Source organism: Rhinoderma darwinii, chromosome 13 (genome assembly GCF_050947455.1).
Source record: "Rhinoderma darwinii isolate aRhiDar2 chromosome 13, aRhiDar2.hap1, whole genome shotgun sequence".
NCBI lineage: Eukaryota > Metazoa > Chordata > Amphibia > Anura > Rhinodermatidae > Rhinoderma > Rhinoderma darwinii.
Window position 1 is genome coordinate 7354533 of NC_134699.1, and position 27503 is coordinate 7382035.

Sequence of the window (27503 nt, forward strand, 5' to 3'; positions counted from 1 at the left end):
ACCCCTCCTCATTTATCTCCTCCTTTACCGACCCCTCCTCATTTATCTGCCCCATTACCGACCCCTCCTCATTTATCTGCCCCATTACCGACCCCTCCTCATTTATCTGCCCCATTACCGACCCCTCCTCATTCATCTGCCCCATTACCGACCCCTCCTCGGTTTATCTCCTCCTTTACTGACCCCTCCTCATTTATCTGCCCCATTACCGACCCCTCCTCGGTTTATCTCCTCCTTTACTGACCCCTCCTCATTCATCTGCCCCATTACCGACCCCTCCTCGGTTTATCTCCTCCTTTACTGACCCCTCCTCATTCATCTGCCCCATTACCGACCCCTCCTCGGTTTATCTCCTCCTTTACTGACCCCTCCTCATTTATCTGCCCCGTTATATGCCTTCCCTTTACTCGCCCCATTACTTCATCCACCACCTGCCTCATTCCCTATATCTCTCATTCCTCGCTTTCCCGGTGCCAGCCCCTCAGTGACTGCCTCCTCCCCCTCAGTGTCTGCCTCCTCCCCCTCAGCTTCTGCCTCCTCCCCCCTCAGCTTCTGCCTCCTCCTCCTCTCAGTCATCGCCGCACTCACATCTTCCTCCTCATACAGCTTTTCCCGCCCCCGGGAACCCCTGTGCGCGTCCCCTGATTCCCTCACTTCCGGGTGCGCGCATTCTGCGGTCCTAAGTGACGTCACTGCTTGTCCCGCGCGCGCACCGCCCCCTCTGCGTCTGACTGACGAGACGTGACCGAGCCGAACCGAGCGGCACCGGGGAGAGGTGAGAGAACCGGGGATGGTGGCGGGGAGCCGCGTACTGCGGGTAAAAGCCTACCGGGGAGGGACATACGGGCTGCTGGGTGATGAGGCTGGATGAAGAGGGGGTGGGGCGGCTAAATATAGTCATCATCCATAATCTCCATTGATTTCCATCTCTGTATTTCCCGGCCACACGGACGGTCATTGACAATCATATAATGTGTAGTGTATATAACGGCTGCGTGTCGTGATGTGTCTATTATATATCTATATACCGGACTGTACACGATGCACCGCAACATCTACTGCCGGCTCATAACGTCTATTCATGTCTGTGGAAGGAAATTTATCTATCTATCCATCTCATATCTATCCATCTCATATCTATCCATCTCATATCTATCTATCTATCTATCTATCTATCTATCTATCTATCTATCTATCTATCTATCTATCTATCTATCTATCTATCTATCTATCTCTCTATCTCTCTATCTCTCTATCTCTCTATCTATCTCATATCTATCTATCTCATATCTATCTATCTCATATCTATCTATCTCATATCTATCTATCTCATATCTATCTATCTCATATCTATCTATCTCATATCTATCTATCTCATATCTATCTATCTCATATCTATCTATCTCATATCTATCTATCTCATATCTATCTATCTCATATCTATCTATCTCATATCTATCTATCTCATATCTATCTATCTCATATCTATCTATCTATCTATCATCTATCATCATCTACTATGTTATGTATTAGAATCTATCTATCTATCTATCTATCTATCTATCTATCTATCTATCTATCTATCTCATATCTATCTATCTCATATCTATCTATCTCATATCTATCTATCTCATATCTATCTATCTCATATCTATCTATCTATCTATCTATCTATCTATCATCTATCATCATCTACTATGTTATGTATTAGAATCTATCTATCTATCTATCTATCTATCTATCTATCTATCTATCTATCTCATATCTATCTATCTATCTATCTCATATCTATCTATCTATCTATCTCATATCTATCTATCTATCTATCTCATATCTATCTATCTCATATCTATCTAATATCTATCTATCTCATATCTATCTATCTCATATCTATCTATCTCATATCTATCTATCTCATATCTATCTCTCTCATATCTATCTCTCTCATATCTATCTATCTATCTATCTATCTATCTATCTCATATCTATCTCTCTCATATCTATCTATCTCATATCTATCTATCTATCTCATATCTATCTATCTATCTATCTATCTATCTCATATCTATCTCTCTCATATCTATCTCTCTCATATCTATCTATCTATCTCATATCTATCTATCTATCTATCTATCTCATATCTATCTCTCTCATATCTATCTCTCTCATATCTATCTATCTATCTATCTATCTATCTATCTATCTATCTATCTATCTATCTATCTCATATCTATCTATCTCATATCTCTATCTATCGTATAGTCGTCCAAAGACAGGCAGCACTCCAAGTTTAAGTGAAAAAATGGCTTTTATTTAGCCCTTGTGCAACGTTTCGGCTCAGCGTATGGAGCTTTTTTCACTTATACTTGGAGCGCTGCCTGTCTTTGGACGACTATACTTGGATTTGGAGCAGTGATCCAGCTCCCAGGGCGCGCACCCATCCACAACTTTGACTGGTGCTGCTGGATTGTGGTTAGGTGTATGTTATTAATTTTATTACACTGCGAGGAGGCAGCTATGGGGGCAATATACGGTGTGTGGGCAGTTATGGGGGCAATATACGGTGTGTGGGCAGTTATGGGGGCAATATACGGTGTGTGGGCAGTTATGGGGGCAATATACGGTGTGTGGGCAGTTATGGGGGCAATATACGGTGTGTGGGCAGTTATGGGGGCAATATACGGTGTGTGGGCAGTTATGGGGGCAATATACGGTGTGTGGGCAGTTATGGGGGCAATATACGGTGTGTGGGCAGTTATGGGGGCAATATACGGTGTGTGGGCAGTTATGGGGGCAATATACGGTGTGTGGGCAGTTATGGGGGTATTATACTTTGAGGGGGCTGTTTGGGGGGGCCTAATACTTCATTATACTGTATGGGAGCATCGAATTGTATGGGGCATTATACTATGGGAGGCATTATAGTGTGGGGGGAATTATACTTTGTGTGGGGGCACTATGGGAGGCATTATAGTGGGGGGGGGGAACTATGGGGGAATTATACAGTGTGGGGGCACTATGGGAGGCATTATAGTGGGGGGGGGAACTATGGGGGAATTATACAGGGTGGGGGGGGCAGTATTGGGGGCATATTATATCCAGTAGTATACATCAGGCTCGGAATATATATTCAATGGCGTGGCATGCAAAAAGGGGTGTGGCCTAAATAATCATTCATTGTAATCCAGGTTACATGTTCAATTAATCGTGATTTTTATGTCGTTTATAGCTGCCCAGTCCTAACATACATACATTTATATACATACCCTAAGGGCTTGTCCACGCGCAACGGAATTACTGCAGAAAATTTCTGCAGCAATTCCGTTGAAAAACAGACATTCTCCTGCGGCAAAAACCTTCCATTTCCTGCCGTTTTTACGGCAGAAAATGGTGCGTATTTTATTGCGTTTTTCACAATGTTGGGGGATGGCGACATCTGAAAAACGCAGCAATTCTGCACACTTTCCGCACCAGGAATTGATGTGCAGGACAATTTCGGTTCAGAATTTTTACGCGGCGTGTGGATGAGATTTGTTGAATGTTATCCCCTGTGCTGCTACTTTGTTCTGTTGCGCTTTTTCCCGTCTGAAATGGCGTGCGGAAAAAACGCGGCAATTCTGCAGTGTGTGGACGAGCCCTTATATATTCACTCACACGCTCGCTCACACTCGCGCACTCACACTCGCGCACTCACACTCGCGCACGCACTCGATCGCACTCGCACACACACACTCGCACACACACACTCGCACACTCCTACATACATTACATACACTTTGCTAATCTCCATCTCTTGTCACCTCAGGGAACCATCTGTCACCTCGGTGTATTTCGCCGTCTGTCCTGTGTGGTTCTATTCTCACTATTGTGGTGATGCTGAGTAGTTGTGCGTTGTGTAGATATTACGCCCTTCAGACCGTTTACACCTCCGGCAGGTGACCGCTAGACGACTACTTCCACCACCGTCATTGTATGTATGGGGAGATATTGTTCTCATGTTTGCTCGGACTATAAGTGCAGTCCAGTAATCTCCATTACAGTCCAGTCCGTGATCGTTGTTCCGTATGGAGCAGGGGACAGATGGCAGCCGTATGTGACAATAAACCTACACCCTCACACATACAGATACAGACGCACCCAAGTTTAGGGTGAAGGGTAGAAGAAAAACTAATTTGCGCCATTAGATGCGCAGATGATAGGTGGGTCAGTCTGATAATCCGGCACCATTGGGACTCCCAACGTGCAGATTTATCTGAAATTCTGAACCATTAAATGTCACAACTATATACTGGGGTGCAGCTTCTAGGGGTAAGGCCCCGTTCACACGACAGTATTTTTCATCAGTAATTGCGGACCCATTCATTTCTATTGGCCACATACATACACCTTTCAGTATTTTACTGATGGGCGTCCGTGCTGGAAAAAAATCAGAGAACCCGTCCTATTCTTGTCAGTAATTACGGCAAGGACTGTGCCATAGAAATCTATGGAAGCTTCCATAAATACGGACGGCTACTGATGAGCATCCGTAAACAGTCAGTGTTTACGGAAGCATTGCTAGGCAACATGTTTGACATCATTTGCAACCTCCCGCTTTTTGTAAGGATCCGTATATACAGATGGAATACGGATGCAATACGGACCGTTTTTATGGACACCCTTCCGTATGTACGGATGAAATATGGATGCCTACTGATCCGTATTTACGGTCAGTATTTCGGGATAGATGAAAATACTGTCGTCTGCATGAGGCTTAAGCGGAGTCCCGCTCCTGGTCTTGAGGCGCTTCATACCGTTCTCCATTTTTATTTTGCAGCATGTGTAGATTACGCCTATTAGCTGATTGCGGGGCCCTGCTAATGGGATGAGCTGTTATTGCTGGGGAAAGCAATATGGCTGCAGGGGGAGGAAGCATTACTCAGGAAATCAATGGGCTCTTCGTGCAATTCTCAAATGCGCTGGGTCCTCCAGAGTGACGGATAGCGCAGTTTACCCTAATATGGTATTTTAAAGGGATTGTCAAGTTCTGCCAACCCCTTTAAAAGGGACGTGAACTCTGCGGTATAGATTTAATTCCATTTTCTGTGCAGTTGAATACAATCTATTATCCTCTGTTGTCAGCCATATTAGGCTGTGATGTTCTCTCCAGAGCTGAGAATCTCCAGAAACATTTGCATCGGTATGTGTGAGTGATATTCTCCTTATAATGCTGCCGCACTTTTATAAGCTGCTTAAAGTGGAGTGGCCCTTTAAATATCTCGAAATATGTATGCTGTACATAACGTCACGTGTTTCTTTGAAAGTGAAAGTCCGATGTCTGATACTCCGCTCCCACTGACTTCTTTTCTACTCTCTGGAGATCATTGGTCTACTACAACCTGTATCTCTCAATCTGCATGCTGGGAGTTGTTGTTTTGCAACAGCTGGAGAGCCACAGGTTGGCGACTATGGCTATAGGTAATCAAGAAGAGGAATGAGGGAGTGGAGTAACACATGACTTCTGGATCAGACTACACAAGGTATGTTTGTAGTCTGTAACCATGGAGACACCTAGGTCTACATAGGTGCTGTAGACTCACAACTTTAGGAGCTATTTAAAGAGGCTCTGTCACCAGATTTTGCAACCCCTATCTGCTATTGCAGCAGATCGGCGCTGCAATGTAGATTACAGTAACGTTTTTATTTTTAAAAAACGAGCATTTTTGGCCAAGTTATGACCATTTTTGTATTTATGCAAATGAGGCTTGCAAAAGTCCAAGTGGGCGTGTATTATGTGCGTACATCGGGGCGTGTTTACTACTTTTACTAGCTGGGCGTTCTGATGAGAAGTATCATCCACTTCTCTTCACAACGCCCAGCTTCTGGCAGTGCAGACACACAGCGTGTTCTCGAGAGATCACGCTGTGACGTCACTCACAGGTCCTGCATCGTGTCAGACGAGTGACGACACAGCGTGATCTGCCAGAAGCTGGGCGTTCTGAAGAGAAGTGGATGATACTTCTCATCAGAACGGCCAGCTTGTAATAGTAGTAAACACGCCCCGATGTACGCACATAATACACGCCCAGTTGTACTTTTACTTTTCAACACGCCCAGTTGGACATTTGCAAGCCTCATTTGCATAACTACAAAAATGGTCATAACTTGGCCAAAAATGCTAGTTTTTTAAAAATAAAAACGTTACTCTTATCTACATTGCAGCGCCGATCTGCTGCAATAGGATATAGGGGCTGCAAAATCTGGTGACAGAGCCTCTTTAAGCAAGACTTGCTTTATTTATTTTATATGCATCAGAGAATGAAAAAAAATTAATTCTTATGTATAACATCTTACACATCTAGGATGGTCTCCTTAGGCCTTGTTCACACGGTGCAATGTTCACGGCGATTCTGCTACTTTTTCCATGTCGGAGTGTCACTGATAGAACGCTTGTAAAAAAAAAAAGCCTCCTATTGTCTCCAAGTAGTGGAATTTTCAGCAGGCGAAATTGCTATCTGAAAAAAGTGACGTCACTTCTTGACGTGGTTTCCGCAGTGTAGTCGACTGTGAATACAGTGTCTGGTAGCCACACGCAGATTATTGTATGAGGCTTATCCGTATGCAGAAGCGCAGCTGTTCTGCTGCAAAACCGCGCCAAAATAATAAGTGACTTCTGCAGAAAATTCTCGGCCAAATCCATTTTCAGGATTTCTCGCAGGAAATGCCTAGTCTCGTCTTTTTTTTCTTGCACCCGTGTAAGTGTCAGAGTTGGTGAGATTTACAATTAAGCGATCGGGGGGGGGGGTGGGGGTGTCGGCGGAGGATTTCATTACTTGCGCCTCACACTGTTTGGCAATAAGGAATTGCTTTCAGATCTTCCAGACGTTCGGCGCTGCTTATCGCTGTGTCCTCACTCGTCATCTGAAGACCCTCTGAATTACGGGCAGACGCTGCTTATATAAATGGCATATTGGAAATGGGTCACTTTAGAGGAAGTGACATCATAGAGACATGCGCATGGACCTGATGTCATATGACGTCCGTTTCGGCCTTCGAGAAACACTCTATACTCCTCTTGTGACTCTGATCTGATTGTTGATCTTAAGCTCTGATAGGTGAAAGGATCTTGGTGTTATCTTACAGAAGGTCATAGCTCCTTAATGCCGCCTCCTGTGATTGGTGGAGAATACAATGTGGTAGCCATGTGTCTAGTGATGGAATCAGTGCAAATCTGAGTTGTTGTATCCTTCTATTAGTTGGTTATTTTCCTTTCTTTTAATGAACATTTCTCTCAAAATAAAAATCCCAGTGCAGGACCTGAGGGGGTGGAGCATGACACAAGAATTCTCTCTGAGGTTCTTTTCATCCCAGTCTCATGGCCCCCCCCCCCTCAGGCTCTGCACTAGGGATATTACAGTGGTTTTGTTTTGCCTTGAGTGCCTGTCACCACATTATAAGTGCCCTGTCTCCTATATAAGGAGATCGGTGCTGTAATGTAGGTGACAGCAATGCTTCTTATTTAGAAAAACAATCTATTTTAAACCACTTTATGAGCGATTTTTAGCTTTATGCTAATGAGTTGCTTAATGCCCACGTGGGCGTGTTTTACTGTAGACCACGTGGGCGTTGTACAGAGGAGTGTATGACGCTGACCAATCAGTGACCAATCAGTGACCAATCAGTGACCAATCAGTGACCAATGAGCGTCATGCACTCCTCTCCATTCATTTACACTGCACTAGCGATATAGTTATCACTATGTGCAGCCACATACACACACTATAACATTACTGCAGTGTCCTGACAATGAATAGACATCACTACCAGCCTGGACATGATGTTTATTCAGAATCCTGACGCTTGTGAATCTTTTCTGTGAGATTCCAGCAAGGGAAACGTAATCTCATTTGAAATGACAGGTTACATCGTAATCTCTAGAATTTAGTTGCGGAAATTCCGCATCGTTTACGCTACGTGGGAACCCGGCCAAAATAGTCTGTTCAGCTGTTTCTGTGTTGTTCTGGGTGACCAGCACTAGCCCATCACACAGCTTTTCACAGATCTGAATGGCAGATAAATCTGCTTATAATATGGCTGCTTTTCAATGTCCGTATTACAGCCGCGACCCCCATTGGATCTACTGCACCGACCTTACACCACTATTGGGCACTATGTTGGCCTAAATTGAACTGCAGTGGGATTTCTAAATTAGGGCCATGTAAAACTGCCCTAAATGTAAGTTTTCCTTTATTCGTGAACCAGAAGGCTCAGGATGAGCGTGGCTGGAGGTCCCTCCCTGGTAAGGGGCTGTTGCTGTGCATGGAGTAATAGGGGAACGCAGAGAAGGTGAAATCGTAATATAGGTCTGAGATTATGGCCAGTGAGCAGAGCTGCGGCCGCGGTCTGTGGGGCCTCCTGGAATAGCTGCTAGCGTGACGTGGTAGAACGGTTATGTACTAAGCTGGAGTCAACCCCACCGAGGTGTCTCGTGTAGAATTAGTCCCAGCGCCGTAATCTCTTACATATATATATATATTCTTCAGAGCGCGCGGCTCCTCCGTGGATGTGGAATGTAAATCTGCTGGAAATGTCGCTGTTTTCATAATGAATCTTGTTGTTCTCGTTTCTGTGTTTGGAAACGATGTAGATGGCAAATCCGTTCCTGTTACTATCACAGCAGCATTTCTACTGTATGTGCCGATCTATACCTAATCATATATATAATAGAGGTATATGCTCTCCACCCGCCTTGCCATATATACCCGTGACTTCTTATTCTGACTTCGTAGTCTGTCCACCATCTTTACTGCATATCTCTATATACTAACCAGTGCTGTCAGTGTATACAGCTATACCCTCTCCACCGCCTGCACTGCATACATATATATCCCCTCTGCCGCCTGCCCTGTATACAGCTATACCCTCTCCACCGCCTGCCCTATATGCAGCTGTACCCTCTCCACCGCCTGCCCTGTATACGGCTGTACCCTCTCCACCGCCTGCCCTGTATACGGCTGTACCCTCTCCACCGCCTGCCCTGTATACGGCTGTACCCTCTCCACCGCCTGCCCTGTATACGGCTGTACCCTCTCCACCGCCTGCCCTGTATACGGCTGTACCCTCTCCACCGCCTGCCCTGTATACGGCTGTACCCTCTCCACCGCCTGCCCTGTATACGGCTGCACCCTCTCCACCGCCTGCCCTGTATACGGCTGCACCCTCTCCACCGCCTGCCCTGTATACGGCTGCACCCTCTCCACCGCCTGCCCTGTATACGGCTGCACCCTCTCCACCGCCTGCCCTGTATACGGCTGCACCCTCTCCACCGCCTGCCCTGTATACGGCTGCACCCTCTCCACCGCCTGCCCTGTATACGGCTGCACCCTCTCCACCGCCTGCCCTGTATACGGCTGCACCCTCTCCACCGCCTGCCCTGTATACGGCTGCACCCTCTCCACCGCCTGCCCTGTATACGGCTGCACCCTCTCCACCGCCTGCCCTGTATACGGCTGCACCCTCTCCACCGCCTGCCCCGTATACGGCTGCGCCCTCTCCACCGCCTGCCCCGTGTACGGCTGCGCCCTCTCCACCGCCTGCCCCGTGTACGGCCGCGCCCTCTCCACCGCCTGCCCCGCGTACGACCGCGCCCTCTCCACCGCCTGCCCCGCGTACGTCCGCGCCCTCTCCACCGCCTTCCCCGCGTGCGTCCGCGCCCTCCACCGCCTGCCCCGCGTGCGGCTGCGCCCTCTCCACCGCCTGCCCCGCGTGCGGCTGCGCCCTCTCCACCGCCTGCCCCGCGTGCGGCTGCGCCCTCTCCACCGCCTGCCCCGCGTGCGGCTGCGCCCTCTCCACCGCCTGCCCCGCGTGCGGCTGCGCCCTCTCCACCGCCTGCCCCGCGTGCGGCTGCGCCCTCTCCACCGCCTGCCCCGCGTGCGGCTGCGCCCTCTCCACCGCCTGCCCCGCGTGCGGCTGCGCCCTCTCCACCGCCTGCCCCGCGTGCGGCTGCGCCCTCTCCACCGCCTGCCCCGCGTGCGGCTGCGCCCTCTCCACCGCCTGCCCCGCGTGCGGCTGCGCCCTCTCCACCGCCTGCCCCGCGTGCGGCTGCGCCCTCTCCACCGCCTGCCCCGCGTGCGGCTGCGCCCTCTCCACCGCCTGCCCCGCGTGCGGCTGCGCCCTCTCCACCGCCTGCCCCGCGTGCGGCTGCGCCCTCTCCACCGCCTGCCCCGCGTGCGGCTGCGCCCTCTCCACCGCCTGCCCACAGACTGGAATATGAGACGTTTGCGTTGTTAACACTTTCTGTTCCCTCACATGACTTGCATACAGCCGTCCACCCAACTCCTTTCACAAACATACCAGCTGATGCGTAACCCCAGTGTTAACCCCTTCCTTGCTGCAGAGCAGCAGCATGACAAATGGGGCTTGTAGCTCTCCTTCCTCCGGCCACTGACCGCTCTGCGACGGGATATCTCTTGGGTGACGGATTTCCAGCTCAGCGTTCACTTTCGCCTCTCCAGCCCTTCAGGCGATGTGGCTTGACAAACAGACATTGGCGAAAGGCAGATTCATGGGGTTCCTGCCAGCAGCCGGCTCTCTGCTGTGTAATAAAAACGAGTGAACCAGAGACCCGTCCTGTATAATGTCCACAGCCTTGTAATAGAGGAATGGAAATATTGATCCCCCCTTTTCCTTAATTTGGTTTAATCACCGGTTGACTGAGCCGCTACAATCTCATGTATTCCTGCAGGTTGAAGAAATTTATAGATGACGACTGACTATAGTCCTGTGTGCTTTTCAGGGCCTGCGGAAAGCTGGGTGATCACCTCTAATGGCTGCCGTTTTATGGTTGTCATCTGACCAGGAATAACACATAAAAGGACTACACAGAGTCCAAGTACCTGTTGTGGGGGGACGTAACCGTCCGGCCTGGAACAAATAATAGGACCCTATAGAGAACGTTTGTTGTGGCGGATTTAAAAAAATCCTTTAATGTGAAATCCAGAATCTTTATAATATATTTTTATTCCCTTTTTGTCCTTAGTTTTCAGTTTTGTTTTTTTTTGTATTAGGCCCCATCCACACGAACTTATTTTTCCGGCCTGCAATTCCCCACAAATCTGCGAGAGAATTACGGCCCCATTCATTTCAATGGGTCCATGCACACGACCACGGCTTCCACCGCCCGGGCATTGCCCAGGAGCCTGGACCGCAAAAAGAACGGACATGTCTTATTACGGCCGCATCTTGCTGTCCAGGCTCATAGAAATTAATGAACGCGGCCATGTGCACGGCCCGCGGGTGACAATCCTGGCAGTGCACGCCACTACGGTCGTGTACATGAGGCCTTACCCGGGGCAATATAGAATGAACATTTCCTGTACTGCGAGTTGTTGCTTCACCAGTTTTTCCAGAGGTCACTCAAGCTCTTTAGTGATTTTATACGTTTCTGTAACTTTCTCATATACTTTGTGTTTCCGTTCCTTATTTTCAAGATCTCTGCTTGCTGACAATAAATCCAGTAGCTGAAAACGCACACGGAGCTAAAACTTCCCACAGCTGAGGGTTTGCTACTATCCCGCTTAAATCCTATCCTCTGTGAAGCAAATCGTCTGAGCTACAGACTGGTACATTTTTGGTTGTGTTCACACGGCGGTTCGGCTGACCTTTCCATCATCTATGACCGCAAGTATAATGCAGCATGCGGCGCTATTCTTGCTGTTAAAACTGGAACTTTGGCATCAATGGGGCCCATCGAGCATTGTTTAGATCCACCCAGGCCGTTGTTATGAACGGAAGCCATGACGCAAACGGGAACATAGTTTGATATTGGCAGGTAAAGCTATCAGGGCAAGGATGTCTGCTGTTGATGTGTTTAGCTCACAGAGGACTGTCTAGACTGGATACAATTGTAACAAACACTCAGCTGTGAGGTCCGGATGGGATTTATCCTGAGTGAACGAGATGGTTCCCATTTACTGACAGTAAATAGAGATCTTGAAACCGAGGGATCGCAGTCTTTCTCCGCTGCATAAATTACTCAAAGGGGAAAAAATGACAATCAAAGGGCAAGATCATTATGGTTGTTGTCTTATGATCATACTCTGCGGGAAGTTCACTGGCGGGTTAATGAATACATCGGTGGAGGTCACATGGTTAGTCTCTGGTATAGGTAAAATATACTAGACGTGCCTTTAAACACGTTGTGCTCCGTAGGTATATTATATATGTGCAGCACTGATGATATTGCCTTATTTAAGGGATACCGCCCTTGTCTTCTATTCTATCTCTAGTGCTCCCTGTTATCATCCATTTCAGGCTAGGGAGTGTCTGACTCAATGTGATGAGGAAGTGTAGAAACCTCCCTGCCCCCGTGATCACTGCTATGTCACATATCTCCAGACACCTCGCCATCCATATGTGTGGCTGACCTCATCCGCGCCTCGTACATCGCGGCTGTAATTCGGTATACTGCACCGGGTTTGGGTGAGTCTTGCTCTTACGGACTCGTTTCCTTTGCTTCTGTTTTTAGCATGAATTCAGCACCATCAGCGGATCAGGCGTTTGATTGATTTTTTTTTTTAACTGTTTCTTTGCTGTGTGCATTATTAGTTTTGCAGCAGAGGGGTTAATGACCTTGCTTTTCACTCCCTTCCTGTATAAGAGATTGATCGCCCCCCATACAATTGGTCAGACAGAACATTGATTGTCATGGGGGGAGGATTGTCATAATTTTATGTTGTGTTTTATATACTCGTGCCGTTGCATGGGCCGATGCCCGTCTGTCGGATGTTCTAGTTGTGTTTGCTAAGGAGGGTTATCCCTGAAATGTCCTTTTTTTTTTAATTTTTTATTATTATTTATTTATTTTCTAACAAGAGGTCTCTCTTCCCAGTATACTTAAAGGGGTTCTCCACTTTGGACAGTCCATTCTTGTTAGAAGGGTGTTTTTACAATAAGCAGATCACAAGGTGTCGTCCTGCTGGAACCCAAAGCAATCCGCTGTGATCGGTGTGTGAATCTTGCAGTAAGTGTTTTCCCTGCAGCACCACCACAGGAGAAATGAGGCATTACACAGTGTCCATTTATATCTGTGTGTTGTCTGGGTAATACAGGACAGGTCCTCCAGAGACGCTCCATGTAACCGCTCTCCACTCAGATACGATCCTGAACAGCGAACCCTGTCTATTAACTCATTGGGGCGATACTTATCCTATATCCACAGCCACCTTTACTTTTCTTCTAACTTGATCCCCTAGTAGAGAAGGCGATCTGACGATCTCTAATCCTTTCTTGTTTTATACAGGACATATTCTCTTGATCCCCCAGAAATCATCCAAATGCCCGCTGTTGTGTTGGGATTTCTGATTTAATATTGGTATCTTTATAGGGGTTGTCCAGTTCTAAGAAATTGATGGCCTATTCTCGGGATCTGTCGGGGTCTGACTCCCGGGATCCCCACCGATCAGCGGTTTTGAAGGGGTCGCAGCACTTTTACGAGCTCTTCTTCCCCTTCGTTTTCTTTACTGCACATTTTCTCTACACTTGTAGCAGTGGTTTACAGCGTTACAGCCTACTCCCATTTGAGTGATCGGTGGGGGTGTGACGGAGTTGGACCTCGACCGATCAGATGTTGATGGCCTTTCCCGAGGATGGAATTTCATAGGACTGGACATCCCCCTTTAAGCAATTGTTATTTATGCAGTTTCAATGTCTCACTGATCGCACTGCAGAACATAGATTTGTATTCAGCAGGAGAGGATTGGCGATCGGCTGCTACTGTCTGTGTCGATCTCAGAGACTATGGATTGAAGGGTGTCTATAATAAACCTTATAGATGATGACTTTTGACCCCTCTACTGTTCCCGATAATCACGAGACTTGCGTTACCAGACGGATGAAGGCTTATTGAGCTTATTATCTGTGGATCTAGTGATGGCGTCCTCTCACCTCCGACCCCGCAGACCATTAAAGAGAGAACGTACTGAGCAGCAGATGGTGGGGAGGAGGGGAGATCACAGTGTATTAGAAAGGGCTCTTCCCGAGGGGATTTAACTGTGTGAGGACATTTGTCCCTCGTACTGACTCCTCGTCACTGCCTACTTGCTGCCGCCTTGTTTATGCCGCTTTTCTCCGAATTCCGGCACAATGACGATGGCCACGTGTTACCCAGCCGTGCTTTTGGTTTTATTGCTGCCTTCTGTTTGTTTGCATCTATGCAAATATTATGGAACAGATCAGTGTCTCCAACCATTGGCTGTCAGGACATGCTGGGAGTTGTAGTTTTGCAACACCTGTATAGCCAGATGATGAAGACTACTGCCTTAGGCCTCATGCACACGACCGTATTTTTGTCCACCCGTAAATACTGGCATAAATACGGGTCCTTGGTCACACGTATTCGACCTGTATTGCACCAGTATTTACGGGCACGTTTTTGGCTGCAAAATTGCACTGCACTAATCGGCAGCCCCTTCTCTCTATCAGTGCAGGATAAAGAGAAGGGGCAGCCCTTTCCGTAATAAAAGTAAAAGAAATTCATACTTACCGGCCGTTGTCTTGGTGACGCGTCCCTCTCCTGACATCCAGTACGACCTCCCTGGGTGACACGGTAGTCCATGTGACCGCTGCAGCCTGTGATTGGCCTGTGATTGGCTGCAGCGGTCACATGGTCTGAAACGTCATCCCGGGAGGCTGGACTGGAGACAGAAACAGGGAGTTCTCGGTAAGTATGAACGTCTTTTATTTACAGGTTGATGTATATTGTGATCGGTAGTCACTGTCCAGGGTGCCGATCGCTTAACTCTTTCAGCACCCTGGACAGTGACTATTTACTGACGTCGCCTAGCAACGCTCCCGTAATTACGGGTGCCCCATTGACTTCTATGGGCTGCCCGTGCCGTAATTACGGCCTGAAATAGGACATGTTCTATCTTTTTCAACGGCACGGGCACCTTCCCGTAAGCATATGGGGAGGTACCCGTGGCCAATAGAAGTCCATGGGCCCGTAATTGAGTTTTTACGGTCGTGTGCATGAGGCCTTATAGAATTGTCACCTGATTTGGACAAGGTCGTATCTAGGTGCCAGCATGGTCGGACTCCTCAGGGTAATTTTTAGGTCTTTCCAGCCGATCCTTATTGTTTCGGTCAAGACGTTGACCCTCACCACACAGTCCTAGGCTTCCACAAGGGACTACCTGCTTTAGACCCTTTCCACGTGCTTTTTGGTGGAATCCACTAATTATCTGATGTCTTTGGGCCAACCAGCCTGAATCTTTGCTCCACTTTCGATAAGCGGCACCATATTCTGACAGACACTTATCTCTCTGACCTTGTTGAAATAACATGCGTGCCTGGCCAAGCTGATTGGGTTGTTAGGGAGACTACGAAGGGGCGATCATCTTGCTAACGTTTTACATGTCTACTTTAGTTGTCCATCACATTATCGTAGTGTCGCCTTTTATTGTTGTTCTCAATGACAGACTATGATGAATCCGACACATTCCCATCTCGGTCCTTACACTATGGCTCTAGTCCCTGGTCTCATCTGCAGTGTCTAAGGCCACTAGTCTGACTGCTTATATGCATACGGCCGCCATGTTTTGCGTTTTTTGTTGCTCGAGCTTAAATTAGTTGTATGAAGTTAGAAAAACATGGAAGCTTTCTTCCAGAAACAGCGCCACTTTTGTCCATGAGCTGTGTCTGGTATTGCAGCTCCGTTCCATTCACTTATAAAGCTGAGCTGCAATACCGGACACGTCTCCTAAACAAAAGTGGCGCTGTTTCTGCTAGAAAGCAGCCATGTTTTTCTAACCTCATACAACCCTTTTGATGCACTGATAACAGGACACGGGTTGGACTGGCTGAACCTGTGCGTCTTCTCGTTAAATGGGGGACTTGTCAAACATTGACTAACTTGAAGTGTGAGTGGAGAAGTAGAGACGCTGCTCCTCTCAGACGTACGGGTGTAGGGGATGTTATGATTTGTCATTGTTTGTAGAATATTCGGCCTTTGACAGACATCTTTGTTTATTTATTTTTTCTTCTCGTCCGTCCAAGATAACTAATACTCTCCTTCTTCTTTTTAGTGACAAAAGATGGCGGACCAACGGCAGCGCTCCCTCTCTACCTCCGGAGAATCCCTGTATCATGTTCTAGGACTGGATAAGAATGCCACATCTGATGACATCAAAAGATGTTACCGGTGGGTAAAGGGCCTTTTACACCGGCCAATAAGCGGCCGCTGCAGCGAATCATGGTTGATCGACGCTCGTTTGCTCCGGTCACATGGAGCTATGGATGGGGACGAGCGCTCGTTACTCTGATCGCTCGTCCTCATACATTATAACCATGTCGGCAGCGCGTCTCCCGGTTTACACACCAAGATGCGCTGCCGACAACCAGAATATTTTACTTTCTTAAAACGATACGACCGGCAGATGATCGAGCGTTTTCCCGTTCATCTGCTGATCGCTGCCCTTTTTACACAAGGCAATTAATCGGCAACGAGCGTTCTATGAACGCTCATCTGCCCGATAATCGTCCAGTGTAAAACCCCCTTTAGAGCTATGCCTCACCCCGCATATATGCTGATGTCACTCAAATAGCTTCATAGGGGTTGTTCAGGATTAGAAAAACATGACTGCTTAGTTGCAGAAACAGTGCCACACTTGTTCATGGTTGTGTCTGGTACTGCAGCTCCATTGAGGTTAATGGAATTGAGCTGCAATACCGGACACAACCTGTGGGCAGGTGTGGCGCTGTTTTTGGAAGGAAGCAGCCATGTTTTTCTAATCACGGACAACGGTTGTAAAGGGATTTGTTATACATTTACAAAGCTGCTTCTTATTCGAGGTTTCCATGTAAATTTATTATATCATGAGGAGTACGGCAACTTTCTAATATGCTTTGTGTATTCCAAGATCTCTGCTTGTTCACAGTGAATGGAACATTCTTGTTAAGGGACCCACATAGACCTGATACTTTTCACAGCGGAGGGTTTGCTACTTTTTTATCCGGTTTAGAACGTTCTACGTGAGCTAAATACATAAGCAACCCAGATCTCTCTCCTTTTCTTATTTTGTTGTAGTTTGTTACAATGTATCAGCACAGGTGAAATGTATCAGAATGTACTTCACAGAGGATTGTCTAGATTGGACACAACTGTAGCAACCGCTCCGCTGTGAGAAGTAGGTTTTTCAGCCTGAGAAGTAGAAGGTTTTTCAGCAAGAAAGTTAAATTCGTTGACAGCAAATATAGATCTTCAGATTGGTGAGGAACTGAAACGCAAAGTATATTAGAAAGTTGCTGAATAAGCTTTATTTTCGTGACGCTGGAAGGCCCCTTAAAGGGACAGTACCCTTGGCATCCGTATGTAGGAGTAAGTGGCGTTCCAGGTTTCTTGTGACCTCCGTTGTAAAATCTTGGATCCGTAACCAGGGCCGGTCTTGAGGAAGACTCCGGTTAATGAGCCACAAAGTTGCAGCTGGGAGCAAATAATGAACGGCGTTGACACGTTGCAGATTCTTTCTTGGATAATATGGGGGGGGGGGGGGGTCACAATGTTATAGGAAATGTTATATATATTTATTATTGCATCTTGCAGAAAGTTAGCATTGAAATACCATCCAGATAAAAACCCAGATAATCCAGAAGCCTCCGAGAAATTCAAGGAGATCAACAATGCGCACGGTATACTAACGGACGCTACAAAGAGAAATATCTATGACAAGTACGGCTCACTCGGCCTCTACGTTGCAGAACAGTTCGGGGAAGAGAATGTTAACACATACTTTGTGCTGTCCAGCTGGTGGGCGAAGGTAAGTCGTGCTGGTGGAGAGCCAGGTCCTAAAGATTATATATTGAGTGTTATGTATAGCTGTCTCCAGGCTCTATATATTGAGTTCTATGTATAGCGGTCTCCCCCAGTCTCTCTATAATTGAGTGCTATGTATAGCTGTCTCCCGGGTCTCCCCCAGTCTCTCTATATTGAGTGCTATGTATAGCTGTCTCCCGGGTCTCCCCCAGTCTCTCTATAATTGAGTGCTATGTATAGCTGTCTCCCGGGTCTCCCCCAGTCTCTCTATATTGAGTGCTATGTATAGCTGTCTCCCGGGTCTCCCCCAGTCTCTATATTGAGTGCTATGTATAGCTGTCTCCCCCAGTCTCTCTATATTGAGTGCTATGTATAGCTGTCTCCAGGCTCTATATATTGAGTTCTATGTATAGCGGTCTCCCCCAGTCTCTCTATAATTGAGTGCTATGTATAGCTGTCTCCCGGGTCTCCCCCAGTCTCTCTATATTGAGTGCTATGTATAGCTGTCTCCCGGGTCTCCCCCAGTCTCTCTATATTGAGTGCTATGTATAGCTGTCTCCCGGGTCTCCCCCAGTCTCTCTATATTGAGTGCTATGTATAGCTGTCTCCCCCAGTCTCTCTATATTGAGTGCTATGTATAGCTGTCTCCAGGCTCTATATATTGAGTTCTATGTATAGCGGTCTCCCCCAGTCTCTCTATAATTGAGTGCTATGTATAGCTGTCTCCCGGGTCTCCCCCAGTCTCTATATATTGAGTGCTATGTATAGCTGTCTCCCGGGTCTCCCCCAGTCTCTCTATATTGAGTGCTATGTATAGCTGTCTCCCCCAGTCTCTCTATATTGAGTGCAATGTATAGCTGTCTCCCCCAGTCTCTCTATATTGAGTGCTATGTATAGCTGTCTCCCTGGTCTCCCCCAGTCTCTCTATATTGAGTGCTATGTATAGCTGTCTCCCGGGTCTCCCCCAGTCTCTCTATATTGAGTGCTATGTATAGCTGTCTCCCGGGTCTCCCCCAGTCTCTCTATATTGAGTGCTATGTATAGCTGTCTCCCGGGTCTCCCCCAGTCTCTCTATATTGAGTGCTATGTATAGCTGTCTCCCGGGTCTCCCCCAGTCTCTCTATATTGAGTGCTATGTATAGCGGTCTCCCTGGTCTCCCCCAGTCTCTCTATATTGAGTTCTATGTATAGCTGTATCCCTGGTCTCCCCCAGTCTCTCTATATTGAGTGCTATGTATAGCTGTCTCCCCCAGTCTCTCTATATTGAGTGCTATGTATAGCTGTCTCCCTGGTCTCCCCCAGTCTCTCTATATTGAGTGCTATGTATAGCTGTCTCCCTGGTCTCCCCCAGTCTCTCTATATTGAGTGCTATGTATAGCTGTCTCCCGGGTCTCCCCCAGTCTCTCTATATTGAGTGCTATGTATAGCTGTCTCCCGGGTCTCCCCCAGTCTCTCTATATTGAGTGCTATGTATAGCTGTATCCCTGGTCTCCCCCAGTCTCTCTATATTGAGTGCTATGTATAGCTGTCTCCCTGGTCTCCCCCAGTCTCTCTATATTGCGTGCTATGTATAGCTGTCTCCCTGGTCTCCCCCAGTCTCTCTATATTGCGTGCTATGTATAGCTGTCTCCCTGGTCTCCCCCAGTCTCTCTATATTGAGTGCTATGTATAGCTGTCTCCCTGGTCTCCCCCAGTCTCTCTATATTGAGTGCTATGTATAGCTGTATCCCTGGTCTCCCCCAGTCTCTCTATATTGAGTGCTATGTATAGCTGTATCCCTGGTCTCCCCCAGTCTCTCTATATTGAGTGCTATGTATAGCTGTCTCCCTGGTCTCCCCCAGTCTCTCTATATTGAGTGCTATGTATAGCTGTCTCCCTGGTCTCCCCCAGTCTCTCTATATTGAGTGCTATGTATAGCTGTCTCCCTGGTCTCCCCTGGCTCTCGATACCCCTTGGTTGTGGTCTGTGGTTTGTCTTGTTGAGGGGCAAATATGCATAATACGGGTTGGTATTTGATTTCAATCTGGATCTTTGATCTTTCTTTCACTTTTTATCTGTACCCCTTATCCAGTGATTACATATTTATGTACTGGTTATTTAAGAGCTGTTTTTGTACAGTATTGTTGAATATCTATATATTGAGTGCTATGTATAGCTGTCTCCCCTGGCTCTATATATAGAGTTCTACGTATAGCTGTCTCCCCTGGCTCTATATATAGAGTGCTACGTATAGCGGTCTCCCCAGGCTCTATATATAGAGTGCTATGTATAGCGGTCTCCCCAGGCTCTATATATAGAGTGCTATGTATAGCGGTCTCCCCAGGCTCTATATATAGAGTCCTATGTATAGCTGTCTCCCCAGGCTCTATATATAGAGTGCTATGTATAGCTGTCTCCCCAGGCTCTATATATAGAGTGCTACGTATAGCTGTCTCCCCAGGCTCTATATATTGAGCACTCTGTATAGCTGCAGTCTCTGGTCCTTACACCTCTGGGGGCTGTATGTGACTTTTGCTTGTCTCCCCATGTTCTATATATTGAGTGCTATGTATAGCTGTCTCCCCAGGCTCTATATATTGAGTGCTATGTATAGCGGTCTCCCCAGGCTCTATATATAGAGTGCTACGTATAGCGGTCTCCCTGGTCTCCCCAGGCTCTATATATTGAGTGTTATGTATAGCTTTCTCACCAGGCTCTATATATAGAGTGCTACGTATAGCGGTCTCCCTGGTCTCCCCAGGCTCTATATATTGAGTGTTATGTATAGCTGTCTCCCCAGGCTCTATATATTGAGTGCTATGTATAGCTGTCTCCCTTGGCTCTATATATTGAGCACTCTGTATAGCTGCAGTTTCTGGTCCTTACACCTCTGGGGGCTGTATGTGACTTTTGCTTGTCTCCCCATGTTCTATATATTGAGTGTTATGTATAGCTTTCTCACCAGGCTCTATATATAGAGTGCTACGTATAGCGGTCTCCCTGGTCTCCCCAGGCTCTATATATTGAGTGTTATGTATAGCTTTCTCACCAGGCTCTATATATAGAGTGCTACGTATAGCGGTCTCCCTGGTCTCCCCAGGCTCTATATATTGAGTGTTATGTATAGCTGTCTCCCCAGGCTCTATATATTGAGTGTTATGTATAGCTTTCTCACCAGGCTCTATATATAGAGTGCTACGTATAGCGGTCTCCCTGGTCTCCCCAGGCTCTATATATTGAGTGTTATGTATAGCTTTCTCCCCTGGCTCTATATATTGAGTGCTATGTATAGCTGTCTTCCCAGGCTCTATATATTGAGTTCTACGTATAGCTGTCTCCCTTGGCTCTATATATTGAGTGCTATGTATAGCTGTCTCCCCAGGCTCTATATATTGAGTGCTATGTATAGCTGTCTCCCCAGGCTCTATATATAGAGTGCTACGTATAGCTGTCTCCCTGGTCTCCCCAGGCTCTATATATTGAGTGTTATGTATAGCTTTCTCCCCAGTCTCTATATATTGAGTGTTATGTATAGCTTTCTCCCCTGGCTCTATATATTGAGTGCTATGTATAGCTGTCTCCCTGGTCTTCCCAGGCTCTATATATTGAGTTCTACGTATAGCTGTCTTCCCAGGCTCTATATATTGAGTTCTACGTATAGCTGTCTCCCCAGGCTCTATATATTGAGTGCTATGTATAGCTGTCTTCCCAGGCTCTATATATTGAGTGCTATGTATAGCTGTCTTCCCAGGCTCTATATATTGAGTGCTACGTATAGCTGTCTCCCTGGTCTCCCCAGGCTCTATATATTGAGTGCTATGTATAGCTGTCTCCCTGGTCTCCCCAGGCTCTATATATTGAGTGCTATGTATAGCTTTCTCCCCAGTCTCTATATATTGAGTGCTATGTATAGCTGTCTCCCTTGGCTCTATATATTGAGTGCTATGTATAGCTGTCTCCCCAGGCTCTATATATTGAGTGCTATGTATAGCTGTCTCCCCAGGCTCTATATATTGAGTGCTATGTATAGCGGTCTCCCCAGGCTCTATATATAGAGTGCTACGTATAGCTGTCTCCCTGGTCTCCCCAGGCTCTATATATTGAGTGTTATGTATAGCTTTCTCCCCTGGCTCTATATATTGAGTGCTATGTATAGCTGTCTCCCTGGTCTTCCCAGGCTCTATATATTGAGTTCTACGTATAGCTGTCTTCCCAGGCTCTATATATTGAGTTCTACGTATAGCTGTCTCCCCAGGCTCTATATATTGAGTGCTATGTATAGCTGTCTTCCCAGGCTCTATATATTGAGTGCTACGTATAGCTGTCTTCCCAGGCTCTATATATATTGAGTGCTATGTATAGCTGTCTTCCCAGGCTCTATATATTGAGTGCTATGTATAGCTGTCTTCCCAGGCTCTATATATTGAGTGCTACGTATAGCTGTCTCCCTGGTCTCCCCAGGCTCTATATATTGAGTGCTATGTATAGCTGTCTCCCTGGTCTCCCCAGGCTCTATATATTGAGCACTCTGTATAGCTGCAGTCTCTGGTCCTTACACCTCTGGGGGCTGTATGTGACTTTTGCTTGTCTCCCCAGGCTCTATATATTCAGTGCTATGTATAGCTGTGACTTTTGCTTGTCTCCTCAGGCTCTTTTCATGTTCTGCGGCCTGATCACCGGATGTTACTGCTGCTGCTGTCTCTGCTGTTGCTGTAATTGCTGCTGTGGAAAGTGTAAACCACGGCCCCCCGAAGGAGAAGAGACAGACTTCTACGTGTCCCCCGAGGACCTGGAGGCACAGATGCAGTCTGATGAAAGGGGTGAGTAATGCTAAAGGGTGGACGTTGTGCGGGACATGTACAAAAAGACGGCAGAGAAGAAGCATTAAGATTCCCAATGGCAACCGGTCAAGTTTTCCTTCCAGCCCATATGGCCGCAGGTAAACCACGTAACGTCCAGGCACAAGTGACTTTGTCTGCAAAAGGGAGTATAGCGATGCAGAAACCTACAGCAACAATCAATGCCGTATACATTGTACTCCATACACATCACGTGTGCAGGTCTTCCCTGATGAGTGTTGGTTCAGGCGCTCCACTTTAATCCCTTTCCATTTACTATCAGCTGTGACAATATCAAAAAATTCTTTGAACTCCCGATCCGTTCCGATAATCCGGCACCATGAGTTCCGAATCTGTTAAATCATCAACTTGGGAAGGGTTACATAGCTATTTATTAAACAAACTATAAGCAGGTCAATTTGCCTTTGATCTAATGAGCACCTCGATCATTAAAGGGGCACACGCTGCAATATTAATCTGATCATTGCATCGGCTTCTTCCAACCTTTTTCATTTTGCTGCAGTATTGGAACCACCAACAGCGCCAAAACTATAAATGTTACTTTTCTATTTCAGATACTACTGATATCCCAGTGTTGGTACAACCCATGTCAGCCACGGAGACCACACAGCTCACCACCGACTCCCACGCCAGCTACCGCACCGACAGCGTATTCAACTGAGCGTGTGCGGGACCCCCCAGGTCACTAGGATTAGAGAGGAGGGGGAGAACTGATCTCATCCTACAGCCCTCTGTGTAATGATACCCCCATCCCCTCATCTGACCAGCTATTATCTTGTCCCCTCGGTGCGGTGATTGAACATCCGGGGAGTAAAGCGCATGCTCACCACTCACCTTCCCACCCCCCCACTTTCCTTTTCATGATCAAATCTTTTTAATTTATTTTTCTTTTGTTTGTGTCTAGTTTTTAATGGGTATATTTTTGTATGGGGACCTGTTACTTCTGCACCCCTCCCTTCTTAACCCTTTGTTACCCTCTGAGCGTGCCGAATCCAGCCCTCCGTTACGTTCTCGGTATGCGGTGTGTCATGTTCCAGATCAGCGTGACGGGGGCAAAAATTGATCTCTTAGCACAGATTACTTCCTGTGTTATTTTTCCCCGTGTTCCCCTGAAGATGCGTTTTAATTCTGTGTACGTCACATCGTAGTCTGAGTGTGTGGGTGGACCTGCTGTGTGTGAGTGACAGGGACGCCGTCCAATCAGCTTCTCTCTTCTGGCATGAAGGGCGTTTTACAGAAGAGGACGGTTCTGCTGCTGTAATGTCATTTTTTTTTTTTTTTTTTTTTTTTCCCTGCGTAAAATTGTTTACTGGCAGACAGCAGAATTGGCTCGACCATATACATGCGCCCGAAAAAAAAGACATAATTTTATAAATCTGTTTTTTAAGTCTTTTTAAACCGATAGCACAGACATTTCTGGGAGCTGAATTGCTTGGAAATTTTGGCAAAATTGCGCTTGGATAATATTTCACTTTTGAGGTGCAGTACACTTGTGTAACCTGTAGGAGGTGCTGTGTATTAATTGGTCATACTGGAGCCCCCCGTGACGGCATTTTAGCACATTCTCCCGTTCTCTTTTACTTGTCGTGTGATTCCACCCCCCCAGCAATGGGTGTACGCTTGTGTTAGTATATCGTTCGTAAGGGACAGTGAATTCCGTTACGTCCAAAGTAAGGTGGGATAGCGGCACCCGGTGACATGGGGGTGCTTGGTGTCCATGCAGCCGCCACCCACTAAACTTTGGAGCCCTGGTGCAGTGACTGAGTACTCCCCCCCCCCCTGCATATTGCTGGCGCCATATTTATTTGTATATAATGTCAGTAGTAGTTTGCAGCGCTGTATTTATCTGTATATAGTGTCACTAGTGTACACAGCGCTGTATGGTGTGCGTGTGTCTGATGCTGGGAGAGTAATTGTCACTATGCCAAAGATATGTGAACTGCCCCCCTAACGGCTTGTCGCGGGTCCTAGCGCTCGTGCAGTGACAGTCTCGTAACCGCGGCGGTGTCATTCTTATCGCCCTCAGACTGTCTCTGATTTGGGAACAATATGAATTTTCTAATGTCTTCTGGAGGGAACGTGGACTTGTATGTGTATTCGGGAGCTCTCTTCGCGCCCATGGTCTGTTCAGCGGGTCGGGTGTACCCAATGACCAGTGGTCTGTGTTGGATGCAGCGTATCATACAGCCCTAATGCATTCGCTATGAACGCTCATGCGTTTTTGTAGGCGCTTTTTTTCATACGCTTCCACTATCCCCATGTGTAATACCACCCAAGCTGTGCGCAGATCACACCAAACGTGCCATGGGTCCGGAAAAAAGCGCCAGTCTAAGCCTTGATGCTGTAGATCAGTATATTTGCCATTTGTGACAGCCTGTGTTTATTTTCCTGTTTTCCTTTACTTGCAGGTTGTAAATAAGCATAGACCATATAATGCATGACCGGCCAACCTCCGATGAGGACAGGCGCAGCGCTCTATCTGTCTGGTATAATATGAGTTTGGTTAGAGAAGGGGTGGACTGCGGTTCGGTCAGTGATATGGATTAGTGACTGGTATTACATCTACTCACCACAAGATGGCGCAGCTGCCTGCAAATTGCGTCTTGTCTGAGTATATTTGCCCTGTGTGTGTGTATATATGTAATGTGTGTGTGTGTACACGTGTGTGTGTGTATATATATATATATATGTATGTGTATATGTGTCTGTGTATGTATGTATATATATATATATATATATATATATATATATATATATATATATACTAAAAATAAATTTCAGACATGTCAATGTACATGTAAGGCTCTGTTCATATCACATGTATGATTCTCTATAGCCATACAGCGGCATGTCGCCCAATGGGGCCCATTGTACAAAAAACATATATACTGGATGCCTGTGTATGGAATATGCCAACGCCTAACCCCCATCCTATGCCAAAAGGACACTCTTGGCATACATCGGGTGAATGGCGCACTATTTATACGCTATGGCAAGCTTTTCTGTCGCAGGCACCGAATAGTGTTTAATAGTAATGTGAACAGAGCCTAAGATAATTTAATTTGCATGTTCTTGTGAATATACACACGTGCTACATTTTCTGACCACTTGGTGACGCTGCAGATGTCTATATTTACAAAGATTCGATTACAAAATTAAAGGGGTTATCCACTTTCACAAGGGTGACGGATTGCTGGGAGTCTTAGCGATCAGTTGGAGTTTGTGGGGAAACCTGGCTGTAATTGTTCAGTTCTCCTGCAGCGCCACCACAGGGGAAATGAAGCATTACACAGTGGTCATTGAAGTAAATGAACTGCCCATAATGAGACGCACCTTGTAGCTGCGTATAGATGAGGGTCTATTATATTAACCCCTTCTATTAACTCCGCTTTTCTTAAGGCCTTGGAAGTGGTACCTGGATTTCTGCAAGGACGAGAGAGTCAGTTTAGCTAAGACCCTTTCACTCGAGGTCATGGTTTCTTCCACGGTCCTTTATTTTGCACCTCAAGTCCATATAACTATCCATTTGGGTGAATGTGGGTGTCAATGCTAAATATTTGAAGCTCCCCTCCCCCTGTCTGATAGGCGTTGCCTCCCTCTATAGGCTGTACAGTTTGGCAAATACTTTTTTACTTCTCTAGTACTGATCTTAAGTCAAAACGTCCCCTCCATTCACAGCCAAAGCTGCATTCAAAGTTCTTCCAGATGCCAATTGGAATCTATCCACATTAAGCTGACAGGGATGCCCCACACTTAGACATAACTTAGCTGCTGCTTATTGCTGCATTGTGCCATGTAGGATGTAACATTTTTAAATCGACTATAGGATTAAATACTATATCTCCCACAATGCACCACAGCAGTGTGCGCTGTACAGTGACTGAATCAGCTGGGAGGATGTGAGGTCCTGAAGTTTAAAAGGTAAAGGTGAACAGACAGAATTATGAGCGCAGCTCTGGATGTGACTGGAGTATAATATGACACCGCTCAGTACAAGGCAAGTATAACAATGTATGTGTGAGATGGTGGAACTAGAACTGGATTTCTCACCTTAAGGGGAACGTTGTCTCCTTAGTCTGACCCTGAAGATTTCATCGCTATCACGTACATATCCGCAGGTCCCTCTTAGAAATCCGGACCGATATTTTACACGATTCTGTTCTGAATTTGTTTAATTATTATTATTATTAGAGACGTTTCTGCTGTCCACGACCTGCCAGGAGTAAACGTTGCAAGTGTTGGCGTCCGCGAATCTGTGTGTTTAGTTATCTGGGGGGGGGGGCTGGGTTGGGGTCGGGGTGACGCTGAGGTCCCTCAACATTTGCAGAGGACAAAAATCATGTTTTGTTTGTAGCATGTCATTATGTATGTTTGAATATTACCTAACGTGAAACAAAGCCAGACGGATGTTAAGTTATCTGAACCACTACTGTAAAATAAATGTTTCGGTGAAGGAAACTCGCATAAGTGTCTTGTGTCTTTGAGTCGTCTCCGATCTGTCCCAGAATATTGTGTGATGAATGATAGGACTGTTCTTGTCCACAGGGGGCAGTATTATAGTAGTTATATTCGTGTATATAGGAACAGTATTATAGTAGTTATATTATTGTATATAGGAGCAGTATTAGAGTAGTTATAGTCTTGTATATAGGGGGCAGTATTATAGTAGTTATATTCTTGTATATAGGGGCAGTATTATAGTAGTTATATTCTTGTATATAGGAGCAGTATTATAGTAGTTATATTCTTGTATATAGGGGGGCAGTATTATAGTAGTTATATTATTGTATATAGGAGCAGTATTATAGTAGTTATATTCTTGTATATAGGGGGCAGTATTATAGTAGTTATATTCGTGTATATAGAAGCAGTATTAT

The 27503-nt window shown here is 46.4% G+C and overlaps 1 protein-coding gene across 1 annotated transcript; it reads left to right on the forward strand.

Moving 5' to 3' along the window:
* The first annotated feature begins 598 nt into the window (after positions 1–598).
* LOC142666417 (dnaJ homolog subfamily C member 5) lies at positions 599–27084 on the forward strand. The gene is made up of 5 exons (XM_075846446.1): positions 599–775; positions 16062–16177; positions 17579–17792; positions 22416–22587; positions 23181–27084. Exons 2-5 carry the CDS (start codon positions 16071–16073, stop codon positions 23285–23287), a joined length of 600 nt encoding a protein of 199 aa, XP_075702561.1. The 5' UTR covers positions 599–775; positions 16062–16070; the 3' UTR covers positions 23288–27084.
* Positions 27085–27503: the final 419 nt, after the last annotated feature.

Excerpts from the sequence above, each read along its gene's own strand:
- LOC142666417 (XM_075846446.1), top strand. The coding sequence starts at position 16,071 with ATGGCGGACCAACGGCAGCGCTCCCTCTCTACCTCCGGAGAATCCCTG. Across the intron at positions 16,178-17,578 it reads GACATCAAAAGATGTTACCG|AAAGTTAGCATTGAAATACC; the intron begins GTGGGTAAAGGG and ends TGCATCTTGCAG. Across the intron at positions 22,588-23,180 it reads GATGCAGTCTGATGAAAGGG|ATACTACTGATATCCCAGTG; the intron begins GTGAGTAATGCT and ends TTTCTATTTCAG.